A 12,214-nucleotide genomic window follows, 5' to 3' on the forward strand; every position below is an offset into this window, starting at 1 on the left:
GGGCCCTATTGTTTCTTTGTCCTGCTGATAAGGAGCTTTGACTGATAATCTGGTAATGAGTATGGTTATCTCAAGCCTATAAGGCAATAGTGGTGAATCTTCCTCTTGGCAAGGGCAGCAGACCTAGGTGAGACAAGAATTATACGCATATGCTAGGAGGCAAATGTCCTGATCTTTTCTCTTTAAAGCTTAAGTCAACCCTGGAAAGTATGGGTCAGCAAGGTCTGGCATGTGGGATTAAAGTCTCAGGTGAAATAAAGAGTAAGGCAGCCCATAGAAGTTCCTGGTCTGTGATCTTGCTTAAGCAGTCCTCTGCAAAAAGGTAAGGTGGCAGGATTGTCTGCAGAGAGGGGGGACAGGGACGGGATTGTACGGAGCCTGCTGGACCTCAGGGTCTGTCTGTGCTGTCAGGTCAACCCAGAGCCACCACTGTCCTTGAGAGGCAACTTGTCTGCACCTTCACTGTAGATCCTCGGGTGTGTGAAGAGCTGTTTGTGGCTCGGAGGGTTGCTTAGGTGCAATTCAGGCCAGACCAGCCTCTTGTTCACGTGGTCTGGGTGGATGGGGCATGGACAGGATTCAAGCTCAAACTCAAGATTTCCCACAGTACCCTCATGCTCAGCGTGGCTGGTTGGAACTTGAGCAAGTGGCAGTATGGACAGTAAGCAAATGGGGCCACAGGACTTACGGTTCCCCTTGAGGTCTGCTTCTAGCACACAGATCATCCCAGGACAGATTTCTGGTGGAAACAATGACTGTGGTATTCATGGCAGCACTCTTGAAAATGTCTTTCACATGTGATCTGACAGCCAGTCTGATTTTCATCTGAGAACAGCTGAAACATTGTTAGAAATTTCAGCATAAGAAACTCTTTACAAATGCACTCAGCTCTGAAAAAAAAAGAGCCCCTTGGGCTGAAGTCTCTTACACTTGTTTTCAGCTCTAAGGTGAATGGTTTTGGAAAGTTTTGCTTAATTCCATGTGGATGAACAGGACAGAGGAGTAAAAAACCAATTGTGGTTTTCCTTGGATGTTCCCACTCAGGTTATTTTTGCTGGATAGAAGCTGCAGCTTTGCTCAGCAGCTGTGTGTGCCTGGCTCCATCTCCCCTTCCCTGGCAGCCCCACACAGTGCTGCTCCGTAGGTTTGTGTATGTGTATACGCAGGCTGCCAAGTGGCTGGTGTTGGCTTTGCCTATGAAAGCTATCCCCTGCTCTCTGCACTGACACTCAGCCTCTGCTCTAGCCTTGATATGTTGGTTATGTCCATTATTTATATGCAAACCTATGCCCGAGCTGCAGCTAACACTGATGACCGAAGCCCGGGATCTCCATCCTGTACCCAGGGAGAACAGGGTCCACCAGTCCAGTCCACCTCTGTGTCCCCAGAGCCCAGTTCAGCTCTTCCAAGTTAGCATGGCTGGCTTGATGCTGCCAGGGTATGGATGAACAACAGGCAGGATCAAGTGCTTCCAGGTGTGCTGGAGCCTTCTTTTAACTCTGCAGGGTGAGCAGGTCTCCTGGGTCTGAACACCACAGCTTAGAATCTGGATGAAAATTCTCTGTTGAGTTTGTTGGAGGAGAGACAGGTCCAGTGGTATAGAGGGAGCCTGGCATGGCTGGCTGCTGGCAAAAGGAAAGAGGATTTTGATATGTGGGCTGACACCAGTCCCAGTCCTGCAGTGAGATCCAGGAGGGTTTGATCCCTGGGCCTGTGCAAAGTCTCCTCCGTTGTAGGATCACTCTCAACAGTGGACACAGCTGAAGAATTGTCCTGTCACCACTCTGGCAGGACACCACTGCTCACGCTAATTTCAGCAGCAGCTACAAATACCTGTCACTCCAAAAATCCGTGTGAATTCAGGCGCTTTGTTTTGGGCTCCCTCCTTTGAAAATACTGCCCATCCTTCTGTCTGTCTCTCTGCACCGGAGAGACAAGATCCCTGGGTATCTGAACCAACAGCAACCGGGCTTTTCCAAACCAGCCCCCCCGACTGTCCCCCCAACAGCCTGCAGTGCCGCTGCTGGACAGCTGCACAGTAAGTCTGCAGCAAATTTGGGTGAGGCGATGGCTTTTAGGACCCTGGGATCTCCGCCAAGGCTCAGGTAGGTCTGTCTCATTCGTCAGCCTCCCTCAGCCGGGATTCATTCACTCCCAGGGATGTGTGTGTGTGTGCGTGTGTGTGTGTGTGCCGAGTGCTTTTCCTTCCCCGCTGCTGGCTGTGATCCTTCCAAGCAATGGGACTGACACTGTTCTCCGGGCAATGAGGAGTGCTGGATTGGGGCAGAAAGCGTTTTCCTTTTCTCTGGAAGAAAACAAGCTGTGAGGATACTTAAGGATGTGCTGCCCAGATGTGTCTCCCACCTCCATCTTCCTCGTAGGACTCATGTGCTTGACAGCTTTCAGCAACTTTGCAAAGACTTCTGCAGACTTCTCAGGTAGGGGAGAAGCGCCGATCCCTTCGTATGCTGGCCGGCTGCTTATGGATGGGAGCTCTGGTTGCAGTGCTCAGGAGCAGCTCAGGGAAAGGGGATGTGAGCAGATCTGGGGTAGTTATGCAGGGACTAATTTTAATCTTTTTAAAATAAGCTGCTGAAAAGGATCTTCCATAAGAGGATTTTGAGTTTGTTAAAAGCCTTTCTCAGCAACCCTTAGCAAAACTAACTCAGCAGAGTTAGTCTGAGTAACTTTGGGAACAAGGAAGGGAATAGTGTTAACTCGTGTAAGTTTGTAGCAGGTTTTGTGCTGTGTTTCTCTGAGGAGTGAAAAGAGCTAAGTTAGGAGACTGGGAAGGTCTGGGACACAAATTAAAGCTAACATAGCAAGACCCAATTATTTTGTAATGGGCCAGATTCCCCTGCTCTTAACATACAGCTCCTGATTGTTGCAAAAGCCCCCTGAGCTGAGATAAAGGACATGTTACAGGCACAGAATGAATTATATTCTGAGCCTATGTTTGCTTAAGCCAGAAGTGTCTCATTTCTAAATAATTTCGGAATCTAATAATGTTCATAGCACTTGTTTTGAGTTGTGCACAGCAGGTAAATACACAGCACTTTGAAGGTATGGAGTCCCATATAACTTTTATAACTGTACAGCTGCATCAGTCACTTTAAAATTACCTTTCTGCTTCTGTTCTTTGTGGATGTACGTATGGGTCAGAGAAAATATAACAGATCTCATTTTACAGTTGTGCAGGATCGATTAGTTTGCTCAGGAATGGCTAGTGAGGGTCACTTTGCTTTTGGGATATTGGTTCTAATTTTGGGTCTTAGTGTGAAGATCTAGTTTGACATATTCTTTAGGTATGTGTTGCAAAACTCTTGTAGTGGATAAGAGCTGCCAATTATAGTTTGCTGATGAAAAATTGCCATTAGCAAGAGCTGAATCTCACCGGCCTCTGGTTTCAACACATCACAACGCTGCTACTCGCTTTCTGGGAGTGCATGTGTCTGCGTGCTGTGAGAGATTTGTGTTAGAAAGGAGGAGCTTGTGGTGGAGGGGGAGAGTATATACAGTAGCTTGAAGTCTTAATATGAATTGAAGGGGGCTGACTTGCTTGTGATTCAGTCTCCTTTGGAGGCAGATCAGTCCTGGGGGCTGCCATTCAAGGCAGATCTGCCTCTGAATGGAAAGGACTGAGGCATTTCCCTCTTTCTGGTGTGTTTTTATCTCCTGCTTTCTTGGCATTGAGCTTTCTCTGTGCTCCTCCTTGCAAGCAAGTTAATACAGAAGGGGTGCAAGGAGTGGGCAAGACAGGAGCTAAAGCTGCAATGGGGAAAGTACTGGTCCTTCTAAAATACAGATAAAGTTCATCCCAGCCACACCAAATTGATAAGCATTAAAATATGCAAACGTGTCCCAGAGCAAGGGTACTTCACGCTGTGTGTGCGCAACATAGCCAGAGCAGTGGAAGCAAATTCGGTAGGCTTTGGTGATGCTGGCGGTGGGGGCGCAGATGCTGTCCTTTTAAAATAACGGGTAAGAAGGGTTGCTGGTAACAAAATCATGTTTTCTGCAACAGCCAATTGTATTGTCACACTTTGGGAGAAGAGGGGTGGCTTAAAACCCTGTGTACGTGCATGGCGAGGCTGTGCTCTGAAGCAGGGTCTGTAATCCCAACAGCACAACCTCCCATGAGTTTCCACAACTGTTGAAATCTTCTGCCAGATCCAAGCTGTTTTTCTGATAGCAGGCTTGGCAAATGTCCCCAGCCTTGTCGACTGACTGTACATTGCGGGACAGGAAGCATGGTTTGCTGCAGGAAAGGGCTGTACCTGGCGTGTAGCAGCTCGAATATGGTTTTGTAAGTTCAGGAGCTGGGTAGCCACAAGATGAAAGGGGGTAGAAGAAGGTACAGCATTTCCCAAATCACACTTTATGCTGCCCCAATACATTTTGCAAAGACCCCATTTGTCTCCCTCCAGTGCTTGAGGGCATGCACCATGTGCCTCTGTGAAGGAGTAGTGGCCCACATAACCCTTCCTACCTGATGGAGCACCTTGTTTGTTACTGTTATCCCTGTATATGAATTGTCAGCTGGCATGAGGAATGGAAGGGGGGTAGCCTTTTAACATTATTTGACCATAATGGTTTCTGGCCAATTACATACTTTTTCTATACTTTGGGGTGTTCTGGGTTCTTCTCCAGCATGGCTGGAATTGAGCAGGTGAACATATCTGGGGAAGCCTTATAGCCTTACCGTATGCCATCCCAGCTAGAGGTGGTGCATCTGAAACATGAATTGTCTGCATCCCGAGGAGATGAATGGATTTGTATTGATTATTGCTGCTGAGGGATGCAAGGCTTGCTGTGATCCCATGAGAGGTTTCTGCAGCAGTTCGACTGCTGCCCACATGCTGGAGGGAGGTGACACAGCTCATTGGGATGGAAGGGCTTTTCCAGGTTGCAAATAGCAGTGCTGTCCAGAGAGAGCAGCTGCCGCTCTTTGGAGAAGAACGTTCTTTTAAACTCAATCCTGTAGACCTTGTTTAGCAACAAAGCTTCTCCGGCTTCTCAGCTTGCTTTGACTCAGCGCTGTCAGGGAGGTGCTGCTGCTAATAATAGGTCATGGCGTTCTCGCGATGGACCAGACACAGTGCATAGCTCCAGCCCTGGAACAAACAGCTTAGGGGTGGCCAGTCTTGAGCTGTAAGCAGACACAAGCAGCACTGATCTGACTCACACACTGCGGCTATGCAGTAGGGCTGGCCGAAAGACTTACCAAGAATTGCACACCCACCCATGTCCCACTGCTCCCAGTACTCTCCCACTGGCTGGGTCTTCAAGGTGTGTGTCTCTTGGCTGCAGGAAGACTTCTTTTTGACGTAGGTCATGGGAAGACACCCTGAGAGGGTGCCCAGAGGTGTGGTGAACTGACTCGGTCATGGGAAAGCACAGGTAGAGCTGGTGGGGATCTCTGTCGTCTCTGCTCCCAGGCCTCTGAGCGCACGGTCTCACATTGTGGCTCCATCCCTTCTGTTTGAACAGCTCAAACGTCACAACGTGAACATGATGAGTGCATGTCCTGCTGGGGACTGGTGCAATCTGAGATGTAAGAATTAAAATTCCTTTTAAGTGAAGTATTTGAACTATGTGAAGAGTTTTGAAGTTGTTTTCTTTAATAGTTCTTTAAACATTGATGTTTGCAGGAGGGTGTGGGGGTAGGAAGCAGGTCCTTGGGGAGAGAGTGGAGTTATCAGGCCCTTTGCAGCCACTTCTTAAGAAGGCCTGGACTTTTTCTCTCTGGCTGCTTGTAGTACGGGCTCTTGATCTAATCTCATGCTGTGGTCGGTTCTTGTGCTCAGGACTGTTTGAAGGCTCAGGACCTAGTGTCCTGATGTGTCACATACCCCTTATGTTCAAGGTGACACTTGAAGACCATGATGAGGTGTGAGGTAAGAGGTTGGTCTTTTGAGTCTCTGTGCTTTAACTACAAACCCTTAATCCTAATCTCAGTCCTGGCAATGAACTCTCCGAAATCCCTCGCGGTTGATAAAACTTCACCTTTGTTTTAGCCCTTTTCTATTTGTGGTGGGAGTCCAAGACAAAGCAATGGCTTGCTCTGCCAGAGGAAGCTATGCCATAGCTCCTCTGCGTAGGCTCTGGGAGGCAGTGGTTCACATGCAGTGCACAGAGCTTGCTCCTTAGAGGTGCTAGGTTAGTGAAAACGGAGCCAAAATCAGTCTTTGGTGCTAACTTAAAATGCAGACGCTGAAAGCTTAGTTGAAAGCTTAGTCAACAGCTATTGCTCATATCCCGTGTGCTGTCTCTAGCTCCAGCCGTGGGGTTCCTGTCTCTGAAGCTAAATCATGCAAACGCATGTCAAATTCTGCTCTGCCCACTGCCAGCCAAGGTGTCCATTTAATTTCCAGCTGCATACCTGCAGGGAATTAGGCTTATGTGATTACGATACCGTGCCCCAATTCTCCTCAGTAACATTCCCATTCATTAGCTAATTTCAGGCACGTTGGACAGAAAGGTAGTGGCATCAGATCTGTGCGATTGCTGTGAGTTTCATGTTAGCGGAGACAGATCCCTTCACTACTGCTGCAGTACAGAAAAGGCTGTGCTGTGAACTCAACCATTTGCAGACATCAGAGAATCCACTGCAGGGACCTAAGCCAAAAACTTAGGTTTCTAGGCATGGAAATAGCTTTGATGGGAGCTCATGCTTTTTTGTGACACAGGAGAACCCAGCTGCAGGACATAAAGCTGTAGGAATAACAGCCCCAGTAGTGCTGCTCCCCCTGGGCCTGCTTTAATATTTATGTTCTTTGCATTATTTTTGGCACAAGCTGGATGTGAGCAGCACTTTGTTTAAGGGAGCTGATCCGGCATCGAGCCAGATGAATACTGATAACTCCCATCCACACCCTGCAGGTGAGCCCTGGGTAGCTTTCCGGAGCTCTCCCTGGAGGCTCTTTCTGGCTTTCAAAGCACAAAGATTTTTTGTTGTTGTTGTTTTTTTTTTCCCCCAAGAATGGCAGGTTTCAAGTGAAAGCTGCTTTTGCCACCTCCCCGCTAATTGGCTCAGTATGTTTGTTTGAGCTGATGAGGGCTGGAGTTGGGAGGGGAAAGGCACTTCTCCTTGATTGCATTTAATCAGTCCATAATAAAGGCAATTTGTTTGACAAGTCCATTCACCAAATTATCACCAAAATCTACATGCTAACAGCTTCTGAATGGCTTTAGTCAGACTTTGATATTGGTTTTGGAGCCCTGAATGGGTCAATGGTGTCAAGGGGGGTCCAGGATTTCCATGCGTTGAAAGCTGCAGGCTGCAAAAGGAGGATTTTCAAGAGAAAAGCAGATATGATTTCTTTTCCAGTGCGGTGGTGTAACTCAGTAATGAGGTTTGTGCTTTTAACCCCAGGGGCAAACAGGCATGCTTTAGACATCGTTTAAAGACTAGGCTGAACCCAGGCCACATCCGTACCTTCTCTTGGTGAAGGGCTGTGAGTGATGAGGTTGGATGGACCTCAGGCTGCTGCTTGAAGAGGTCCTTGCCCCAGGAGATGTTTTTTCCTCAGCTGGAGGTTGTATGTGCCAGCCCATCCATCACAGCTGTGTGGGCTGCAGTTTGGCCAACTGAGGGAGGTCTGTGCTGGGGTAGAGAAATTCTCCTTTGCAGAGGTGACAAAATCCAAAACCTCATCAAAGCCAGTTAAAAACCACTGTTGGTCTCTTCTGGTAACGTTCTGGAGATGTGGCTGCATGGTGAGCTGTAGGGGATGGGTCTGGGGAACTGAAGGAGGACAGATGGGTCTGGCAGCCGTGGCTGAGTGGTTCTTGCAAGGGGGAGCTGCATTCGGTTTTGTGTCATGTATCTCTGCCTGTCAGTGGGCACCAGTTTAAAGACCTCAGAGAGCTGAGAGGTGTTGGAGGAGGAAATCAATGGAGGGATGGTCCAGCACCGGAAGGACATGGACCTGTTGGAGCAGGTCCAGAGGAGGCCACAAAAATGATCAGAGGGCTGGAACACCTCTGCTATGAGGAAAGGCTGAGAGAGCTGGAGTTGTTCAGCCTGGAGAAGAGAAGACTGCGAGGTGACCTTATTGCGGCCTTTCAATACTTAAAGGGGGCTTATAAGAAAGATGGGGACAGACTTTTTAGCAGGGCCTGAAGCGATAGGACAAGGGGTAATGGTTTTAAACTAAAAGAGGGGAGATTCAGACTGGATATAAGGAAGAAATTTGTCCCGATGAGGGTGGTGAAACACTGGAACGGGTTGCCCAGAGAGGTGGTAGATGCCCCATCCTTGGAAACATTCAAGGCCAGGCTGGATGGGGCTCTGAGCAACTTGAACTGGTTGTAGACGTCCCTGCCCATTGCAGGGGGGATGGACTAGATGGCCTTTAAAGGTCCCTTCCATCCCAAAGCATTCTAGGATATCAAGTGCCAGTTCTGCTGCAGTTGGGAGAGGAGAAGCAGCAGCACAGAAGCTGGGGCTATTTTGGTGCCTTAGAGAGTTGTTTGGGTTTGTCAGCAGGGATGCATCTTTGTGGGCATCAATACAGCATGTAAGCAAAGATGCAAGTGTCTGTGCACTCCTGTCCTGAGGCCTGCTCCAGAACACACCGTGGATTTCCCAGTGGTTGTGATGATAATGCTGTGAGGGAGGACTCAGCGCTTGCTGACTCTTAAAATGTTTAGAGTTTACTTGTACTGACAGCCGAGGGGACCAAACTGAGCTTCAAGAAAAGAAACACGTGTTTCCAATCCTGTGTGTTTGTGGTCCTGGGCTGTGACCAGAAGTGCTGCTGTTCCTGCTGCGAAAAACCAGCTGCGAGTCTGTATTTGTGGTGCCAGGGAAAGGAGGCACCATCGGGGAGGGATGGACAGGGTTGCTGTGGGTGCCAGGATGTCTCGTGAAGGGTCCGTGTGAAACCTCATGTAGGCCATGACTTCAAGCTCAAGAGCCCTATGTACGCATCTGGCTCACATCATGTGGAAATCCACTGTTTTAGCCATCAGAGCTGTCAGCGAGAGCCAAGAGACCCCAGGGAACCCAACGTCTGTGTGATGATTGGCAATGTTTATATAGTATCTACTAATTGCTGTGGCCCAGAAACTGATCTACTGATGCAAACTTTTGTCAGTACCAGGAACAGTTTATTTAATTAGTATTATTAACAACATCAACAAAAAATCCACTGTGGTAATTTTAATTGCTTCAAAATATCCCAGGTTATCAGAGCACAGTCTATTTGAGGAAAATGTCCTTGCAGCATTCTGCCTATGCCTGTGTGTTGTTAGGGATACAAATGCTGCAGAATTAGAGAAAGGAACTGTTTATGTCCTCAGGTAAAACTTGTTCCCTGAGTTAAGACTCTGTGAGAGCAGATTTTATATAACACAAATAGTTTGGTCAATTAAAAAAAAAATAGTGGGAATTTTAATGTATCCTTTCTCAACCGAGATACTTTTAGATGCTAAAATCATAGTTTAAGCTGGGGGCAGGGAGCAGAATAAGCTTTGTCTCTGCAGGGGGAGAAAAACTGTGTATTTACACTTGGCACTTTTGCTGATCCTTTTGTTGATGCTAATTTAAACATGGCCTGATCTCCCAAAGTGCTTAGTGTTCAGAACTGAAAAATGGACTATGCTGCGTTTAGGTGGGTGTGCAGTGATTTAGGTGGCCAGCACCAGGACTCTTTACATGTCTCATTTGAGACTGGCTGCTTGTGCTTGGCGCGTTTGTGCATGCATAAATTGAACTTTCTGCTTTCTGTTCCAAGATAGCAATCCCAGTCCCTGTGGGGGACCATTTCAAGCAGCTACCCCTGGTTTTTTTTGTGCTCTTGCCATTCCTTTTTATCCAGATCTCCAAGACCTTCACAGTTCAGTCTGTTCCTGCAGGCAGCCACGTACCTTTCAAGGGACAGAAACAGACCCAATGCACTGCTCAAAGTAGCTCAGAGGACTTTTGGTCGGGTTGGTTTGGTGCAATGCTACAAGGTTCCTTGTGTCCTTGCCAGTGCTGTGCCTCACTGATCCGGTGCTGCTGTTCTCTGGGATTTTTGCGCTTTTTCCAAGAAACGGGCAAGGGCCAGATTCTGCTCAGCTGTGAGGCAACTTTGCTGACTTGCCAGGATGCACAGAAGCACAGAAGTTAATCCCAACTCATCTTCTTACTGATTGAATCTGATATAGAAGTAATAATTGTGAACATTTTAAAGAAAACTGCTTGGGCTACCTATTATTATTATTATTATTATTATTATTATTATTATTATTATTATTATTATTATTATTATTATTATTATTATTATTAACCTAGCTGCTCCTTTTGCCTGAGGAAAGATGGTGAGTTGTGTGTCTCTCAGCCTGGGTTTGGGCTGATCCAAGTATGCCTGGCTCAGCTCACTAGCTGAGGATATGAGCTCATTCGTAGTAATTAAAGTATGTATGTCTGCTCTTTCGGGGATGCTTAGTGCTTGGCTGCCTGGAACCTAGTGCATGTCTTTTCATGTCAGAGAGACAATGATGGTTTGGCAGTTCTGAGTTGCACAGTAAAATAAATCTTGTCTGGGTCTCTTCAAATATGCCATGTGCTCTTGAACAGAGTTGGTGGATGCTGTGGTATCAGTGTTGATGGGGCTCCTTTGGATAATAAGGTTTGCTGTACAATAATCACTCTTGGATCCATTTGGATCCTTGCATGAAGATGGAGTAGCATGTGTGGGACCTGCAGTTTGGGCAGACTCTCCAAGTGGTCAGGTTTCAGAAGTGTACTTGACTTACCAGATAGATGTAGCATACTGCAGAATAATTTGCAGTAGATGTTGTCCAAGCACTTTAGTTGTGGTGGGCAGGGGAGGTCACATCCACCTGCTGGCAAAGTATCCCCCATCATTAACAACCTTGCCAGTGCTGTGCCTCACTGGGGTGGAAGAAAAGATTCTCTTTTTTAGAAATATTCCCTTTTTTAATGGTACATTAACAAAAGAAGGCCTAGAGGGGTACAAGAATTTTTATCAGCCACCTACAATCAAAGAAATTCACTATATACTTTTGTGTGTCATCTTTTGACCTGGTATCAACACACTAGTTGCCAGCAGAGACACTTGTCACTCGTCCAGCAGCCCATAAAAGCACCAGAATCATCAGGGTGCGAGAGAGGGCTGTCTTCAGGTAAGTTGTACTAAACCCTCAATAGACTGGGTACCTGCTGGTGCTGCTTGTCAAAAAGGGACCATTCAGACCACCTACTCTGAGACCCCCTATGTGATTGTGTTGTTTTATTTTCATCTGCTATCAGATGCCTGTGGTTTTGCTGCTATGATACGATCAACATGGGTTTTATTAGCCTCAAGGGTTGAAAATGGGCTTTTACTCCAACAAGTAAGTGTAAAAACAAACACAGCAGTGGAGGGATTTTCTGCTGGTTTTCCCTCTGTGATTTTTGTATCAGTCTGTGGGCTGGGGTGACCTGCATCCTGCGCCTAGGACCTGTGGGCTCAGCTCCGATCCTTTACTGTTTGCTCCTCTGCATTGATATTAAGGTTGCCCTATGGCAGGTGCTCTTCCTGGCATTCATTTCCTATGTTTGCTGTATTTTGCAAAGGCTTTTGGCTCACGTGTTTTCCCTTGAAGCTGTGTTGGGCCAAGAGTGCAGACACGTAGTGCAATTAGACTGATAGGTGGTAACTTGAGCTGCTGTAGCTGGATTATGTTCAATTTTGGGCCGCAGCCTTTGGGAAATCTCTTACCTCTGTGGTCTGTGTGGGGCCTGTGAGTGCAGTGCTGCTGTGGCCCTGGCGATGCCCACAAGATGCTACAAGGACAAAATTCTGCACTTCGGTTTTGAAAAAGTTTAGCTTTTGTGTGGAACATTCAAAGAACAGCATTAAGGTTGCAACTCAAACATTTGGAAGTTAAGAAATGTTAAAATTAAGGTAGTTTTAACTACTTGAATCCAGCCCTTCGGGTTTTTATATTATGAGTTACTCTAATGAGCACACCCTGCTTTTTCTCCACCTCCTTGGGATTCCTGTATCGTTCAGTGCACAGGACAGCTGCCTCACAATGATTTTCTTTATTCTTCTGGTTCATTATGGCCCTAGGGCCTTATTTACCATGTGTTATTTAAACACTATTCTACTTGTTGTGAGTGCCCTACAAACAGGGATGTGCCTACCCTTCTGGAAGGAGAGTCTGGAGTGTTACCTGCATTGCCCAGATGAGGTTCCAAGGCAGAGAGATTAGCATC

General features: G+C 47.1%; 1 protein-coding gene across 1 annotated transcript in view; it reads left to right on the forward strand.

Moving 5' to 3' along the window:
* Nucleotides 1-2,256: 2,256 nt before the first annotated feature.
* Nucleotides 2,257-12,214, forward strand: part of EVA1A (eva-1 homolog A, regulator of programmed cell death) — a 210,360-nt gene continuing 200,402 nt past the window's right edge. Inside the window, exon 1 of the mRNA XM_009467323.2 lies at nucleotides 2,257-2,438. Within this exon, the coding sequence (XP_009465598.1) occupies nucleotides 2,339-2,438 (100 nt within the window). The 5' untranslated portion in view covers nucleotides 2,257-2,338. The remainder of the gene's footprint in view (nucleotides 2,439-12,214) is intronic.

The sequence above is a fragment of the Nipponia nippon genome, unplaced genomic scaffold, assembly GCF_047370975.1.
Source record: "Nipponia nippon isolate SJK-2023a ecotype South Korea unplaced genomic scaffold, ASM4737097v1 scaffold_4, whole genome shotgun sequence".
Taxonomy (NCBI): Eukaryota; Metazoa; Chordata; class Aves; order Pelecaniformes; family Threskiornithidae; genus Nipponia; species Nipponia nippon.